Consider the following 19,095-nt stretch of genomic DNA (forward strand, 5'->3'; position numbering starts at 1 on the left):
TCTCTCCCCATCTTGTCTACCGCTCCCGATGTTATTTGTTTTATGTGTCGGTTTGTCTTTCTGTGTGATTAATGTTCGCTCTTTCACGAGCCTCGATCTTGTATACAAAAAAAAAAAAAAAAAAAAAAAAAAAATCTGTCCGACTCTCTGGAAAATCCTCTTAGTGTCTTTGCTGATGACTCCACTCTTGGCTGCTCCATATATCAAACCTGAGATTGGCAGGCAGAAGACTCTTCACTCTCTGCAGACATGGATAAAATCACAAACTGGTCAAACAAGTGGAACATGTCTTTCAATCCTGGCAAATCTCACACCCTCACGATGTCTCTCTGAAAAGACCGTCTAGAAAACCCTCCCATGTACTTTCTCCACAACCCTCTCGAAGAAGTTCTGTCACGCAAGATTTTTAGTCTCACTTTCTGCCTTGATCTTTCCTGGGAAAACCATATTTCCAAGCTGGCCTCCAAAGCCAGTCGCCGACTGGGCATCCTCCGTCGTGCGAAGTCCTTTCTGGGCACTTCTGAGTTCCTCACCACAAACAAAGCTTTCATCCGCAGCTCAATAGAATACTGCTCTCCCCTCTGGGTTGGTGCTCCTGTCTCGCATTCTTTCTCACAGAAAGCCCACAGAATCTTGTTTCTCACAGTCTGAGAGTCCTTTAGGTGCTTTTTTGGAAACTCCAAGCGGGCTTTCATGTGTCTTTCACTGAGGAGAGGCTTCCGTCTGGCCACTCTGCCATAAAGCCCAGATCGGTGGTGTTGCAGTGATGGTTGTCTTTCTGGAGTTTCTCCCATCTCCACACAGGATCTCTGGAGCTCAGCCAGAGTGACGATCGGGTTCTTGGTCACCTCTCTTACCAAGGCCCTTCTCCACTGATTGCTCAGTTTTGTCGGGCAGCCAGCTCTAGGAAGAGTCCTGGTTGTTCCAAACTGCTTCCATTTAAGAATTATGGAGGCCACTCTGCTCTTGGGAACCTTCAATGCAGCAGAATTTTTTTTGTAGGCTTCCCCAGATCTGCCTCGACACAATCCTGTCTCTGAGCTCTGTTGGCAGTTCCTTCGACCTCATGGCTTGGTTTTTGCTCTGATATGCATTGTCAGCTGTGAGACCTTTTATAGACAGGTGTGTGCCTTTCCAAATCATGTCCAATCAATTGAATTTACCACAGGTGGACTTCAATCAAGGTGTAGAAACATCTCAAAGATGATCAAGAGAAATGGGAGGCACCTGCGCTAAATTTCAAGTGTTATAGCAAAGGGTCTGAATACTTATGTCAATGTGATATTACAGTTTTTTCTTTTTAATAAATTTGCAAAACTTTCTAAAATCCTGTTTTCTCTTTGTCATTATGGGGTATTGAGTGTAGATTGATGAGGGGAACAATGAATTTAAACGATTTCAGCATAAGGCTGCAACATAACAAAATGTGAAAAAGTGAAGCGGTCTGAATGCTTTCTGAATTTTTTTTTTTTTCTTCGTATACAACATCGAGGCTCGTGAAAGAGCGAACATTAATCACACAGAAAGACAAACCGACACATAAAACATATAACATAGGGAGCGGTAGACAAGATGGGGAGAGAGGGGGAAGGACACAAACAAAACATTTGAGAGCAGGGACCGAGAGACATGGAGACATCGAGAGATCTGTGGGAGGGAGAGGGCTTTGGGGGGAGGCATGGGAAGGGGGGGGTGGGAGAGAGGTATAAAACATATGGACACTGCCAGGACTTCCAGGAGAGAAGTTGGAATTTCAAACAAGGTGGATCTGGGGTGAATTAGTGGGGGTAGAAAAGATCAAGGTTTTGGATGGGGGAAGATAAGAGATGGTGGTGAACAGCTGTTTTAAAGACCTTGAGGGAGGAGTGGGATTGAAGGGAGTGTGGGAGTTTGTTCCAGAGGCAGGAGAAAAGAGGAATTGAAAGAGTGAAGGTGAGCAGAGAGCCGAGATTTCGGCAGTTTAACCATCAGAGGGTTGCCTGGCAGATCTTGTGCGACCTGTAGGAATATTTGGGGGACAGAGCACAGAGAGAGCTGGGGGAGCAAGGCCGGAGAGGAGTCGGTAGAAGACAGAAAGACCACTTACCTGCCTGTGGTGAGTGAGTGAAAGGCCCTCAGAGATAGCTTCATCGCAGGAGATTCCAATGATTCTGAAAGCTTTGGATTCAACAGCGTGAAGCCGAGCTAGGTGTGAGGCAGGAGCACCAGCCCATAGGGGAGAACAGTATTCCATTGAGCTGCGGATGAAAGCCTTGTATGTGGTGAGGAGCTCAGGTGTGCCTAGGAAGGACTTCACACGACGGAGGATGCCCAGTCGGCGACTTGCTTTGGAGGCCAGCTTGGAAATGTGGTTTTCCCAAGAAAGATCATGGCAGATAGTGAGACCCAAAAGATTGAGCGACAGAACTTCTTGGAGAGGATTGTTGAGAAAGTAGATGGGAGGGTTGTCCAGTCGATCTTTTCGGAGAGACATTGTAAGAGTGTGAGATTTGTCAGGATTGAAAGACATGTTCCACTTGTTTGACCAGTCTGTGATTTTGTCCAGGTCTTCAGAGAGTGAGGAGGCTGCAGACTGCCGATCTGAGGGAAGAGGAATGGAGCGGCAGAGAGTGGAGTCATCAGCAAAGAGATAGAGAGGATTTTCCAGAGAGTCGGAGAGATCATTGATAAAGACCAGAAAAAGCACGGGGCCCAGCACACTGCCTTGGGGAACTCCAGCCTGAACAGGAAGGGGAGATGAGAGAAATCCATTCAGGGCCACACGTTGATTACGACCAGCGAGGAAGTCCGCAAGCCATGCATGGAGATTTCCATGGATACCATAGGAGGAGAGTTTGGTGAGCAGAGCTGGGTGCCAGACCATATCGAAGGCACGTGATATGTCAAGGGAGACAGCTCTGATTTCCTGTTTGGCATTGAGGACCTCCATCCATTGTTGAGACAGCAGAAGCAGCATGTCCAGAGTAGAGTGACCTGGTCTGAAACCAAATTGATGATCAGAGATCAAGCCATTGGAAAAGAGGAAAGATTTCATATCCGAGGCAATGATGGATTCCATGACTTTGCTGATAATTGGGAGCAGGCTGATTGGTCTGTAGTTGCAAGGATCTGTTTTTGCACCTTTTTGTGTAAAGCGGTAATGTTTGCTGATTTCCAGGATGCTGGCAGATGACCTTGAGCAAAAGATAGGGTGAAAAGCACAGAGAGAGGAGAGGGTGAGATAGAGCGGCAGAGCAGGATTTTAGGACCCGTGGGCTGATGCCGTCTGGTCCAGTTGCAGAATCAGAGTCGAGGTTTGACAAAAACTCCTCCACCTTGTCAGGAGAGAAGGACACAGAGTCCAGGAGCAGTTGGGTTCGACTGGGAAAGGTGGGAACAGAGAGAGATGGGTTTGGGACTAAGGATTTTGAGGCAAACACAGAGTTGAGGCATTCGGCTTTGTCACGTGCGATGTCAACTGTGTGGCCATTTGAGGTAAGGGAGGGGATGGAGGGGGAACAAACACCAGAAACGGATTTGACCAGACGCCACCAGGATTTGGAGGAAGGAGACAGGTTTGGGAGTTCATTCTTGAGTGAGGAGAGATAGTGCTTCCTGGCACTCCTGAGGGTAGACACACACTTGTTCCGAGCTTGGTGGAAGGAACTGAGATTGCCTTCAGTTGGATTAGCCTTCCAAGAGGCAAAGGCAAGTTGTTTCAGGGCAACTGCCTCACCACAAGATTCAGTTTACCATGGACGGGAGGAAGGGTAAGACAACTGAAGGCAAGATGGGATAAATCTGTGCATGAGAGAGATCAGTTTGCTTTGGAAGAATTCCCAGGAAGAATTGATGTCAGAGGCAGTGGAGATGGGAGACCAATCCAAACGATTGATGGCTGCTTGAAGACCGTCCCAGTCGGCCTGAGTGAAATGCCAGACTCGTCGCCGCTGAGGAGGCTCTCTGAGAATGGCCAGAGAGATGTCCACTTTGACAAGCACATGATCAGAAGAACCGATTGGAGCAGAAGAAGAGCAGCAGACATTAGCAGGGAAGTTTGTCATAACCAAGTCCAGAAGAGAAGATACTCCATTGGCTGAGATCCGGGTCGGGAAATTGACAGATTGTGTCAATCCCAGTGAGTCACAGAAGTCCTTTGCTGAGGTGCCATGACTGGTGAGAGAGGAACCCACACCCAACCAGGTGGCATGATGACAGTTGAAGTCACCACATATGAGGAAGAGAGAGTTGGGATGAGTGGATAGAAGTTGGTCCACGTTGTCAGACAGTGAAATGTAGATGGAGTCATCACTGTTTGGGGGACGGTACAGAACACATATGAACAAAAGGTGGGAGCGGAGAGGAAGCCGTAGCCAGAGGTACTCCTGGGGGTGAGGAGGAGAAAGGGCAGTGCAAGGAGAGTGAGGAAGAGAGTTTTTGATAAAGATAGCCACCCCACCACCAGGACGAGGTTCAGGTCTATCATACCGGAGGAGGGAGTAAACAGGAAGAGATATTAAGGAATCAGAGACATCTTGAAGGAGGAAAGTCTCTGTTATGCAGATCAAGTCTGGATTGTCAGAAGCAACCTGTATGGAGAGATCAGTCAGGTTTGAGTGAAGGCCCTGGATGTTTGAGGTCCATACCGTTAATGAAGAGAGAGGGGGAGCATCGGGTACAGGACAGGGGAGGGGAGGAGTAGGGTAAGATGAAGGATGAGAGGGGGAGGTAGGGAGAGCAGTTGATAGTGTGTCAGAGATTGCAGAAGAGTTCCAAGAAAGGGAAGGATGAGGAGGATGAAAGGTTTGATGGTGAAAGGATGAGGCACAGTGAGGGGTTGTTTGAGGGGGGGCAGAGGAAAGTAGAAGGTTGGGGGGGGGGGTGGAGGTATGAGATAGAGGGGAGACGAAGTGGGGAGGAGGCAGCTTTGAGGAGGACGGGGGAGGAGGGAGAATTGGAGAGGAATGGTATGGGGGGAGATTTGAATGGGAGGGGTTGGGTGGGAGTTTTGAAGGGGAGGAGTGAGGGGGGAGTTTAGGAGGGGAGGGGCAAGGGGGGAGTTTAGGAGGGAAGGGGCAAGGGGGAAGTTTAGAAGTGGAGGGGCAAGGGGGGAGTTTACGAGTGTAGGGGCAAGGGGGGGGATTTGGAGGGGAGGGGCAAAGGGGGAGTTTAGGAGTGGAAGGGCAAGGGGGGAGTTCAGGAGTGGAGGGGCAAGGGGGGGATTTGGAGGGGAGGGGCAAGGGGGGAGTTTAGGAGGGGAAGGGCAAGGGGGGAGTTCAGGAGTGGAGGGGCAAGGGGGGAGTTTGGGAGTGTAGGTGCAACGGGGGGGGGGGGGGGGGATTTGGATGGGAGGGGCAAGAGGGGAGTTTAGAAAGTGGATGATTAATGAAAGACGAACATTGATAACAAATTGGGTTTGTTGTGATTTTCAAGTTAGCAATCCGATTCAGAACGATGGAGGAGGGATGGAATGAATGTGAATTTAGACCATGTAGTGAGGGAGATGTATAAGATATTGAATTTCTTTTTTTTGAAGTGGAATGAGTTGGAGAGGAAATTGAGAAAAGCCATTTAAATAGGAAGAAAAACAGCGTGTTGTAATATACCACTGAATAAAACACTGAAGGGGAAAGGTTAAACATATTTAAATAATATTTAAACAGAACAGTGAACAATCTTATATGCACAAAATACCAACGGGGGGAGAGCCGAGAGGGACCACCACGAGTCACGTGAACAGGGCAAAAGGTGGATGGCAAGGAGATAATGGGGGCGGGGCGAACAGCACACCTGGACAGAAAATACAGGATGAGACAACAGTACACGTGGAGAAAGGAAAATAAATGTTTTTGGTTTTTTTTGGGGGGGGGGCGGGGGGGGATTTAGAACGTTAGGCAGAGTATTATGTTCGGGGTAGAAGGGAAAAAACTAAGAGCCAAGCAAAACACGCTTAAGTTAACAAACACCGACGGGGGTACAACTACAAGGCCGCACACGAGCAGAACACGATTAATTAATTACGAGTGACAGGATATTCAAACCAAAACTAACTATAATCAAACAATAACGCATGGACGATAAAATAACGAGTTTAAATTTGACAAACACACGAATGAAAAAATAACCGCTTTGGATGCCCGGAGAGAACCAGGCCTCAAGGGCGGAAGCTTCAACAACTAGGCCGCGTGGCCTCGTGGCACGAAATACTCGACTATTTTTTACAGGTATGAAAGATTAACACCGATAAATCTTCCGAGGGACACGCAAAAGGTACACACACGTAAGATAAATACAGTTTTGACAAAAATACAAATGTGACAATTACTTAACTTCGAGCGTGCGTGAAGATCGTGGAACAGCTTCGAAAAACCGTGACCGCCCCGAAAAGATCTCGCGAGATCTCCCAAAAAACGCACAAAACGAATGCACTGTAGCTCGGCTTCACGCTGTTGAATCCTAAGCTTTCCGAATCATTGGAATCTCTCGCGATGAAGCTGATTCTGAAGACTTTCTCTCTCTCACCGCAGGCAGGTTGGTTGTTTTTCTGTCTTCTTCCGACTACTCTCCGGCCTAACACCCCCAGTTCTGTCTGTGCTCTGTCCCCCAGGTATTCCTTCAGGTCGCACAAGATCTGCCTGCAACCCTCTTCTGGAGGAAACTGCCAAAATCAAGACTCTCTGCTCACCTTCACTCCTTCATTCCTCTTTTCTCCCGCGTCTGGAACAGACCCCCACACTCTCTTCAATCCCACTCCCCCCCCCCCCCCCCCCCCAGGTCTTTAAAACAGCTGTTTACCACCATCTCTTATCTTCCCCTATCCAAAACCTTGATCTTTTCTACCCCCGTTAAACACCCCAAATCAACGTCTTTCAATCTCCAACTTCTTTCCTGAAATTCCTAGTAGTGTTCATTTACTTTATACCATGTACCCCACCCCCATCCTTCTCCATCCCTCTCCCTTCCACAGATCTACCGACATCCCTGGTCGCTACTGTTGTTGTGCTTGTGTGCTTCCCTCTCCCTCTCCCTCTTGTATCCTGCTCCCTTCATTGTATGTTTTATGTGTCCGTTTATGTTTTTGTGTTTAATGTGTTAGCTCTTACACGAGCCTCGACTTTGTAGACAAAAAAATCCCCCAAAAAACAATGTTTTTAGTTATTATGGGGAAGTCATTGGATAATGGTTTTTCACAAAACGTGTGTGCATACACAGGACACAATTCTCTTGTTGGGTCCTGCTTCATAGAGACCAGGAGGTGAATGTGGGAATGCAAGGAGCTCAAGGCTAGACACAGCCATAAAAAAACATTTCTTTGAAAAAACACTTTTAATTATTACAATTGGCTTTGCTCAGGCCAAGAAACGGATTGCAGGAAGTTCGCCAAGGCAAGTTGTGATACCAGATTTGCAGTAATGGAGGCAAATAATACTTGGTTTCATGCCATATTGAACAAGCAGTGGATACTGAACATGCAGCATGGGCAAAAGGCAATGACCCAACTGGAAGTGCACCATCAAGGATAAAAATGGAAGCCTGTCCATGGCTATCCATGTCCAAAGAGGCAGGAGAAACTTCACAAAGTTGTTGAAAGAATGTTGTTAAGCCAATCAAAGTATATGAGATCTGAGTAACATCGAAGAGCATAGTTGAAAGAACAACCTTCCAAGAAACAGGTACGAGAGAAAGCGGGATTTACAATTTGTCACAACCGGTGATGGCTTGATCTTCTTGATGTTGAAGGAAAGGTTCTTGGCGATCTCTTCCAATAATTTGAAGAGCTTTACATTCCACAGAAACCAGGAGAGACAGATGTGATGCTGCTGCACCAGCCCATAGAGGAGAGCAATTCTCCATTGAGCTGTGGACAAAGGTCTTGTATACTGTGAGTAGCTCTGATTTTCCAAGGAAAGACTTCATGTAGCTTGATCTTGTAGCTCTGATCAATCTACTGACCATACCCAGTGTTCAGCTGACTTTGGGGTCATCCTTGTCATGTAGTTCGCCCAGGAAAGGTCGTGGCTGATGTTGAGGCCTAGAATTTCAATCTCTTCCAGTGGCTGATCATGGAAATAGATAGGTGGGTTACTTTGACAATTCTTCTGAAGGGACAGAGTGAGTCAGTGAGATTTTCCAGGATCGAAGGACATGTTCCATTTATCACACCAGCATCTAATTAATTCCAGATCGACAGAGAGTGACAGCTGAAGTCTGCTTAGCAGTGGGATAGAGGACTGTATGACACAATGTGTAGTCCACAACGGTAGAAGTTCTGGAACGCCGCTGCACTTGTGTTTTCTCTTCATTTACATGTCTGTTTTTTATGCTATTTTAATGCTTTAACTGCTGATTGCTACTGTATCATAATAAATATCCATTGAAGTAGTTTGGCTGTGCTGTCCCCAGTTTGTCTGTGTAAAAGACCAGAACTCCCCAGAAATCCATTGGCAGATTGTTGACCATCTAACCTCACTTTGTCTCTTCAAGAGTAATGTGTTTGTCTATAAGCATTCAATAAGTATCGTTGGTACTTTAGATTGCTTGTTTGGCTCTAATCATGGTTTTATTTGTCATTGTGCAGGTTTGGATACAGGCAGCAGGTCAAATTTTCACCTCTCTTGGTATTGGTGAAGGTGTCATAATATCATTTTCCAGTTTCAAGGACTTTAACAGTGTCCTGTTGAGGTAAAGTATAAAATTCTCACAAACCTTCTTAATATGTCGAATATAATTGTCATGTACACCACATACATGCCTGACTTGAAATAAGGTAGAAATTGAATTAAAATGCTCCAGTTTGATGAAATGCAACATGCTTGAACAATCATTAACTCTTCCCCAGGGATGTGCTGGTTATTGTTTTGGTTAACTCCATGACGAGCATTCTCTCAGGATTTGTCATCTTCTCCGGCCTGGGTTACTTGTCTCATGTGTACAATACACCGGTGGAGAATATTGCAGTGGATGGTAAGTTCAGCAATAAATTGGAGCACAGCCAAAGATGAGGATCTTGTGCTGAGACTGGTGCACAATTTGAAAAGGGAAGGTAAGAGACCTAGTGGGGAGGAAGTAGCTCATTTTGGGGAGCAAACAAAGGCATACCTGGCTCAGTGGAAGGCATTCGAATTTAAAGACAACATATTGTATCACAAATGGGTGAACATTCTTTTTGAAAGAACTTCATGTCTGGTGATAGCCCCCACTAAGTTTGAAACGACAATTTTACAACATGTGCATGGTAGTCACCCGGCAGACATTTTGGCAGGAAAATACAACATCTTGGGTTCACCAGAAGTTCCACTGGGTTAACTTGGGGAATGATGTTCAGGACTGGTGCTGCGAATGGTGGGGTTAGAGTTAGGGATCGGTATGGAGGATGACCACCAAAAAGGGACCACTTGCACCATCAAAAAGGGACTGGCACGGAGGATGAGGACTCATTACAACTCGATCAGGTGAGGGCCCCCTTAAGTGGGTGGTGATGGAAATGTTGGTCCCGTTACCTCACACCCACCAAGGAAATCAATACATCCTCGTGGTCTTAGACTATTTCAGATAATGGCCGGAGGTTTTTGCGCTCCCAAATCATGAAGTTAAAAAGTGTTAAAGTGCAGTGTTAAAGCAAGTGTTAGAGTGCAGGCACTTGCAGGACTTGTCTGTCAGCCTGTGATTCCGAAAGGGCTGCACACAGACCAACGGCAACACTTTGAGAACCAGTTGTTTAGAGGTGTGCAGTCTCTTAACAAGCATGGTTTACATTATGACTAATGCACGCTTTAAAAGGATGCACAACAATACTAGAACGCCACTCAGTAGAGCGCATACTCCCGCCGTGGGTCAAGTTGGAATTTTACGATTTCACAAAAGTTTGAGGGAGTAGTTCAGTGACAACACAAGACAAGACAACACAAGACAGACACTGCACAGATACATATTTAGAATATATAGAAGATAATGTAAAAAAAAAACAAAGCAATTTCACTTACATTTTCGGATTCAGCGTTCAATTCAATATAAGTGAGCGTATTTTGAGGCATGTGTGACTTCAAATATAATTGTAAGCCAGGAAAAACGTTCGTTTAATTTCTTAGGGATACAACATGTAAAACTGGCCCAAACGTCAAAACAAAACTCGCTCATTTTAAGTCGTGCAAGCTAATGCGACCACTCATTCTTCTGGGAAGAATCCCGTGCACATGCTGGTCACACTTATAAGTCACCGAAGTCTTTATAAGTTCATCAAATACTGACACCGCGATTGACATTCGCTGAGGTAAAAAATTGAGGTAATTCTGAGGTAAAAAGGTAAACGGGTTTAAACAGTAAAAGGTAAAAAAAAAAAAAAAAAAAAAAAAAAACTTTTAAAGCATTATACTTTATGAAACGGGAAACTTAATACACACTTTGGTGGTTTTAAAATGACAGAATATGTCTTTATTAGAAGAAGAAAAAAAATGAACATTGAAGACGACGCTGCTAAAAAAAAATACACCGCTCTAACGCATAACCACGAGTTTAAACTACATTTACAACAAATATGATATATTTTCATATCACAATGTTAAATATAGAATATATAGAAGATAATGTTAAAAAAAAATGAGCCCCATCTTCCAATGGTAAAAAAGCCTTCAAAAAATTCCTGGAAAGGGAATAATATTCTGAGCTTCACCAAAAACTAATCAATTCTTCCTTATCCCAAGGGCAATCATCCCACCAACTTTCATCCAAATCCGGTCAGAACTTTTCCAGATATCTTGTTCACAAACACACGAACACACACACACACGAACACACACACACACGAACACACACACACACGAACACACACACACACGAACACACACACACACGAACACACACACACACGAACACACACACACACGAACACACACACACACACACACACACACACACACACACACACACACACACACACACACACACACACACGGACGGACACGATCGAATGCATTACTCCCTGGCGGGAGTAATAATTTGGAAAACAAGAACAATGCTCCAAAGACCCCAAACCGATGGGATGGTGTTACTTAATAGGACCTTATTCAACACCTCTCACCAGGACGACTCGGGCAAACATCTCTCATATCTGTTGATGGCCTACAGGACCTACTAGCAGGAAGCTATCGCATGTAGTCCATTGCTTCTCATGTACGGGGAGGAAATTAAGATCACCTTTGAGGGACACAACACCGTCAGAGCAGGGGTGCAAGGCCCGGAGAGGAGTCGGTAGAAGACAGAAAAACCACCAACCTGACTGAGGTGAGAGTGAAAGGCCTTCAGAATCAGCTTCTTCGTGGGATATACCAATTATTCTAAAATCCTTAGTTTCCACAGCATGAAGCCGAGCTAGGAGTGAGGCAGGAGCACCAGCCCAGAGGGGAGAGCAGTATTCCATTGAGCTGGGGATGAAAGCTTTGTATATGGTGAGGAGCTCAGAAGTGCCAAGGAAGGACTTCGCACGATGGAGGATGCCCAGTTGGTGACTGGCTTTGGAGGCCAGCTTGGAAATGTGGTTTTCCCAGGAAAGATTATGGCAGATAGTGAGACCCAAAATCTTGAGTGACAGAACTTCTTCAAAAGGATTATTGAGAATATAGATGGGAGGGTTTTCCAGATGGTCTTTTCAGAAAGACATAGTGAGATTGTGAGATTCGTCAGGATTGAAAGACATGTTCCACTTGTTTGACCAGTTTGTGATTTTATCCCAGTCTGCAGAAAGTGAAGAGGCTGTGCTGCCTGCGGATCTGAGGGTTGAGACATGGAGCGGCAGAGAGCGGAGTCATCAGCAAAATCATAGAGAGGATTTTCCAGAGAGTCGGAGAGATCATTAATGAAGACCAGAAAAAGCACAGGGCCCAGAACACTACCTTGAGGAACTCGAGCCTGAATAGGAAGAGGAGATGAGAGAATTCCATTCAGAGCCATACTTTGACTACGACAGGAGAAAAGTCTGCGAGATTTCCATGGAAACCATAAGAGGACAGTTTTGTGAGCACGGCATTGTACCAAACCAGAGAAAAGGCACGAGTTACATTATGTCAAGGGAGACGGATCTGATTTCCTGTTTGGCGTTGAGGACCTCCAATGCAGCTTTTCTCTTTTAGTTATTTTGTAAAAAAAGAAAAAAAAAGAAAAGCTATTCCACTTTGATTTTATGGGGTATTTCGTGCAGATCAGTGACAAAAAAATCTCAATTTAATCAATTTTAAATTCAGGCTGCAACAAAAAATGTGAAAAAGTCAAGTGGTGTGAATACTTTCTGAAGGCACTGTACACAATTTTCCATTGTACCCCACTCACCACACCCTCCTAGTATCCTCTCCCCCTCCCCTCACACCCACCAATGTCATTGGAGCAGATTAGATGTAAATTATGGTATGTAGGAGTTGCCTGGTGTTGGTTTAACGGTTAGGGTGCTGGCTTGGGATCCTAGGATCCTGAGTTTGAAGCGCGGTCGATCGTTGAATGAACGCCAGAGGGGTTGACTCAGCCTGTCATCCTTCCGAGGTCGGCAAATTGAGTACCAGCTCACTGGTAATTCCCTGTTTGTCGTAAAAAGGCGACAAAAAGGGTTGGCGGCAGGAAGGGCATCCGGCCGTAAAACATTGCTTCAAAAAGGGGACCAAAAAACAACAACAACCACGGTCCCCGAAAAAGGCCAACCCCCGCTTGCGGGGAAAAATGGCCTCTAAAGGTGGTTTAAATGAACACTATGAACTCTAAGGTGTTTAAATGAACACTACTAGGAATTTCAGGAAAGAAGTTTGGGATTGAAAGAGGTGGATTTGGGGTGTTTTAACGGTGGTAGAGAAGATCAAGGTTTTGGATTGGGGAGGATAAGAGATGGTGGTGAACAGCTGTTTTAAAGACCTGGAGGGAGGAGTGGGATTGAAGAGAGTGAGGGAGTTTGTTCCAGAGGCGGGAGAAAAGAGGAATGAAGGAGTGAAGGTGAGCAGAGAGTCTTGATTTTGGCAGTTTAACCATAAGAGGCTTGCTGGCAGATCTTGTGCGACCTGTAGGAATATTTGGGGGACAGAGCACAGAGAGAGCTGGGGGAGATAGGCCAGTGAGGAGTCGGTAGAATCAGAAATTTTCATATTTAATATATCTAGGTGGAAGTTTGATAATATTTCTCATCAATAAATCAAGTATTGTCCTTCTATACAAGGTAAAAATAAATCCCATTTTATTTTAATCCAAAGAGCCATCAACTGTGTACAAGTTTCTCCCCTTGACTTTTTCTCCTCTTCCTAAAGTTGTGCATATCACAACTCCTTGTTATTGTCATTATTGCATTGTTATTGTTATTGCCATATCACATATCATTACTTCTATTATGTCTAATGATCAATTATGCATACTTTTAGGCCCTGGCCTGGTGTTTATGGTTTACCCAGAGGTGCTCTCAACAATGCCACTTGCATCCGTCTGGGCCGTCTCTTTCTTCTTCATGCTCTTCTGCCTGGGCATCGACTCTGTGGTAACCTGTGCAATAACAATCCTTGGGCAAAGGGGGGGAAAAAAATCAATAACCCTATCCATTCCCATACCAACACTCCTACATGATGATGCAAGTCAGAGTTCCAAATAAAAAAGAGAAGATAATTAAAAACTAGATATATGCGATCACATCATCATCGTCAAGGGTACGCCTCCCCCAGCACCAGCGATCCAATGATGACCATTTTCTTTTTGGACCGTCATATGACCTTGATGTTTAATATTTTGTGATAGAGTGTAAATTAAGAAAATGTGTCCCCATCTACAATATGTCCATAAAACTCAACATCATGAAAATCGGACGAAAATTATTCAAGTTATGATCAAAAAGGTGTTTTGGTTAATTAGGTTACTATCCGAAAAAAGTAGGTCAAGGACATTAATCAAATATAATGTGCACAACATCCCTGAATGTCCCTTATTATGATGCAAGGACATATTGGAAGGCCATGCAGTTTGAGATTCTGCATTTGCAAATTTGAGTGCTGACAAAAAAATGTGTCTTTTTTCAGAGCGCCATTTGACATTGACCTTTAACTCAGAGGGGTATGATGTAAATTAAGCATAAATGCGACTTGGTCTAGTACTTTATGCTATCTAGAGGGCAAATCTGTTCCGATCAGACTAACCTTCGTGGAGTAATGATGAAACATTATAAAATGTCTAAAATTCAAAATCATGACCTTCAATCATGACCTCTGTCTCACTGAGACCTGGCAACAACCACTGGACTACTACACGCTCAACCTCACCACACCCAATGGATATTCTTACATCAATAAACCACGCTCGGAGGGCCGAGGTGGTGGAATTGCCGTTATTCACCGACAAGACATCAAGACCAACCTCATCTCCATCTCTTCTGCTCCATCATTTGAACACCTGGCTTTTAAACTCTCTGGTCACACACAGTCAGTCATGGCTGTTTTCTACCGCCCTCCCAAACCACACCCATCATTCCTGTCTGACTTCTCCTACTTTCTGACCCAGCTATGTTCCCTCTCCCCGTCAATCCTCCTCCTTGGTGATTTCAATATCCACATGGACTCCACTGACTCCACGCTAACCACTGACTTCACTGATTTACTCACCTGCTTTAACCTCACTCAACATGTCAACTTTCCTACCCATAACCGTGGTCACATTTTGGACCTTGTCTGCTCTACTGGACTAATTTTGCACCATCTCTCTGGCTCCGACCTCACTCTCTCTGACCACCTAGCCATCACTCTGACCATCAACATCCCCACCCAAGCACCAAGGCATTATCGCACTATCAACTTCCGTAAGCTAAACGCTCTTTCACCTGCCTCATTCTCATCGACCCTCTCTGAAAAAATGTCCACTTCTCCCTTCGTTGACCTCCACACCCCTTCTGACCTCACTGACTACTACAACCACACTCTCTCCTCCTGCCTTGACCAACTTGCGCCTATAAAAACCAAAACAGTTTCTTTCACCCATTCTGCTCCCTGGTTTACCCCTGAACTCCGCCTGATGAAAACTCGTGCTCGCCAACTTGAAAGACTCCGCAATAAAACAGGTCTCACAGTTCACTCCCAGGCCTACAAGGACCACATACAACACTATAAAGATGCCCTCTCCCGCGCCCGCTCCGCCTACTACTCTCAAATTATCCACTCTGGCTCCGGAAACCCAAAAGCACTCTTCTCTACAATAAACAAACTCCTCAGCCCCCTGAACACCACCACCCAGTCATTCACAATAGACAACTGCATCTCCTTCCTTTCATTCTTCCAACGCAAAATTGAAAACATCTACAACAGCTTGACCACCGCCGCACCCGCTCCCCCTCAAACCACCTGCCCCCTCTTATCCTGCCATCCCCTGTCTCAATTCTCCCCAGTCTCCCCTACAGACCTCTCTGAACTCATCGGAATGAAAACTGCCACCTGCACTCTTGACCCCATCCCCTCCAGCTTTGTCAAGGCCTCCCTTCCTGCTCTCTCTCCACTTATCATTGCAACAATAAACTCCTCCCTGTCTACAGGCATCGTCCCACCATCCCTCAAAATTGCTGCTGTTACCCCCATTCTGAAAAAACCTGGACTAAACCCTGACACCCTAAATAACTTCAGACCCATCTCCAACCTACCCTTTCTGTCAAAGGTTTTGGAACGCGCTGTAGCCACTCAACTCAAACATCACCTCTCTGCCAATAACCTGTATGAAACATTCCAATCCGGATTCCGCTCCAACCACAGTACTGAAACTGCTCTCCTCAAAATCACCAACGACCTTCTCCTCTCCTCTGACGCTGGCAACCTCAACATTCTCATCCTCCTCGACCTCAGCGCCGCCTTTGACACCATCGATCACACCATCCTCCTCACCCGACTTGAAACCACCTTTAACATTACCGGCACTGCCCTCTCTTGGATTAAATCATACCTCTCTGACAGACGTCAGTTCATCTCCATCAATAACTGCAAATCCCCCACTGCTCCCCTCCCCCAAGGTGTCCCCCAAGGTTCAGTTCTTGGCCCCCTCCTCTTCATCCTTTACCTGTCCCCCCTCGGTCACTTAATCCGCCGTCATGGTCTCCAATTCCACTGCTTCGCCGATGACATCCAGCTTTTCATCTCCACCAAGACCATCTCCACCGCCACCCACTCTATCCTGACAAACTGCATCACTGAAATAAAATCCTGGCTTCAAATCAACTTCCTCAAACTTAACTGTGATAAATCTGAAATAATCATCATTGGCCCAAAAACGCTCACCAAGTCCACCCATAACTTTGCCCTCAACATCGACGGTTTCCCAGTATCCACCTCCCCTCACATCCGGAATCTTGGCATCATCTTTGACCAAACCCTCTCCTTCGACAAATACACTAAACAGATCACAAAGACAGCCCTCTTTCACCTGAAAAACATCGCCCGTCTCCGTCCATCCCTCTCCTCCGTGGCTGCAGAAACCCTCATCCACGCCTTCATCACTTCCCGTCTGGACTACTGCAATAGCCTCCTTTATGGTTCACCCTCAACAATCACCAATAAACTCCAATACATTCAGAACTCCGCTGCCCGTCTACTCACCCATTCCCGGACCCGTGACCACATCACCCCCGTCCTTTACAAGCTTCACTGGCTCCCCATCTCCCAGAGAATCCAGTACAAAATCCTCCTCTTGACCTACAAAGCCCTCCATAACCTGGCCCCATCCTACCTGGCTGACCTCCTCTCCAGACACACTCCCACCCGCAACCTCCGCTCTGCTGGTACCAACCTCCTGACCCCCCCCCCCCCCCCCCATCCGGACCAAATTTAGATCCTGGGGGGACAGGGCCTTCTCCATCGCTGCTCCCACCCTCTGGAACTCGCTACCTCACACCATCAGAGACTCCTCCTCACTCACCACATTCAAAACATCACTCAAGACCCACCTGTTCAACACTGCATTCAACATTTAACCCACAGCATCTAACCCCTGACTATCTCCTCTCCTTCTCCCTCCTTTGTGCTTTGAATATTTCCCTATTGGTTCTTCTTTTTTTGCAATTGTCTTTATGTTTTGCTATGCATTATGTTTTGCACTCTGTCAACGCGTCTTTGGGCTTCCTGAAAAGCGCTATATAAAATAAATGCATTATTATTATTATTATTATTATTATTCAAAATAGGTCAAGGTCAAAAATATGTGAACCTCATGTAATTTTTATTCCCATTTTTGATGCAAATTTTCAATCCGAAAGTCCCACTGGATCCGTGATACATCAGAAAAAGGGAGAGAAACCTAAGTGGTGGTTTAGTATCCCTTGGCGTGCAAGACCTTGAGGTTTAACTCTGAGGAGTATGATGTAATCTTCTTTCCCCCTCTCCCCTTTATAAGGAGTGACGTCCAATGGCACCAAGCTTCTGCCCTGCCATGACCACAATACTCCTCCACTTCCCCTTGTCCTCAGCCAAATCTCTCCATGCTCCAACCACCCCCATTTTAGTAATATCACTCCTCACACAATCCAAGCATCTCAACCGAGGGTCTACCTCTTTTCCTCCTACTTTGCTCCCTCAACCTATCTGCTCTCTTTGGCATTCTCTCTTCCCCCAAACGCACCAAGAGTCCAACCCATCTCAGCTGGCATTTCACCAATCTCCCCGTCAAGCTCATCTGCACATCAATCTCCTACACCAGTTCATCCATCCTCCTATCCACCCTCTTCACTTCCGCAATCCTCCTTACCCAATTGTTCTCGTAAACCTGCAGCTTATGCTGTCCAGACTGTAAATGTTGGTCACGATGTGAGATTCCAGGCATGGTTACACATGCCATCAGAACCTTACATTTCAATGTCCTTCATATCTTTCTGTCTGCCATTACTCCCTCCACCTCATGTTTCACCTTCCTGCTTACCAGCTGCATCACCTTGATAAACATGAGTGGGCTGAGAAAGCTTCCCTGCCTCAATTCCCTGCCTTCATGTTCACACTGAACACCTCAGACATCCTTGGACTAAACAAAACTCTTCTTCCCTTGGCCATCCCTTCTACCAACCTACCTTCTGCTTCCGGCACTCCCATCCAACTCGGTGGATGTCTCTGGACAGTGTCGTAGGCCTTCTCGAGGTTCACAAATCCCAATGCCATTTCACCTTGCACCTCCAAGCTCTTCTGCATCAGTACGAACATCCCATTTGTCAACCCCCTACTCTTTCTAAACCCCTTCTGCTCTTCTCTGATCTCAATCTTCACACTTTCCCTTATCCTCCCATCCAGAATCCTCTCCAGACCCTTCATGACACAAGTTAGGAGCCTCTGTACTTCCTTGGATCTTTAAAATCGCCCTTCCCCTTCCATATCAGAACAATTGATGACCCTGGCCTCCAATCCTCCAGAATTTAATCCTCTCTCATACATACATTCAAACAGCCTCTTCGTCCAACTGACTCCGACTTCTCCTGCTGCAATTATCATATTTGTACTCTCAATGCCTGGCACTCTTTCCTTCTTCATTCTCTGCAATGCTGTCTGCACCTCCTTCTCCCTGATCTCCACCAACTCCACTTTCCCTTTTACAGAACACGGTAGCTCCACATCGTCATTGCCTCCTTCCCGGTTCAACAGTTACTTGATTCCTTGAAATATCCTTTCCACACCTTCAATGCTGCACCCCCCCCCCCCCCCCCCCCCGCCATCTGTCACTAGCCTCCTGTCACCATCCTTGATCACCGTCTCCCCTCCATGTCCTAACTCTCCTCATCCCTGTGCGAAGCCTGTTTAAAGATGAACTTCTTCCCACCATCCTCTTCCAACTTATTGTACACCTCTTTCATATCATTCTCCCCTTGTCCACAGCTCTTCTTATTGCTTTCTAATTTTGCCCACAAAGTCCACCCTCTTAGGGAAAGGATTAAGCACCTGTGGAAGAAAGCACCAAACCTGGCCAAGATGACCTTTCACATGTCCTCTTCAAATTCTGATCCAGGGCAGATACTTTCGACTTCATTAACACCTCCTAATTAGCATAATTAATCCCCTATGTTAGAGTCCATATTCGGCAGGAAATGCACTTGTGGAAGTAATCTCCAAACTTGGCCCAGATGACATTTCATATGTCCTCTTCAAAATCTGA

At 45.8% G+C, this 19,095-nt stretch overlaps 1 protein-coding gene across 4 annotated transcripts in view; it reads left to right on the forward strand.

The window, feature by feature from the left end:
- The window catches only part of LOC144888172 (sodium- and chloride-dependent GABA transporter ine-like), a 105,636-nt gene that overhangs the window by 13,890 nt on the left and 72,651 nt on the right, over positions 1-19,095 (forward strand). For all 4 annotated transcript variants that reach the window (XR_013621312.1, XM_078767905.1, XM_078767906.1 and 1 more), the window contains exons 6-8: positions 8,558-8,661; positions 8,819-8,943; positions 13,368-13,480. Coding sequence is in view for 3 of the 4 variants with exons in the window: in XM_078767905.1 (XP_078624031.1) it covers positions 8,558-8,661; positions 8,819-8,943; positions 13,368-13,480 (342 nt within the window). In the remaining variant the exon portion in view is untranslated. The remainder of the gene's footprint in view (positions 1-8,557; positions 8,662-8,818; positions 8,944-13,367; positions 13,481-19,095) is intronic.

This window comes from Myxine glutinosa, chromosome 14, assembly GCF_964187855.1.
Source record: "Myxine glutinosa chromosome 14, kmMyxGlut1.1, whole genome shotgun sequence".
Lineage (NCBI taxonomy): Eukaryota > Metazoa > Chordata > Myxini > Myxiniformes > Myxinidae > Myxine > Myxine glutinosa.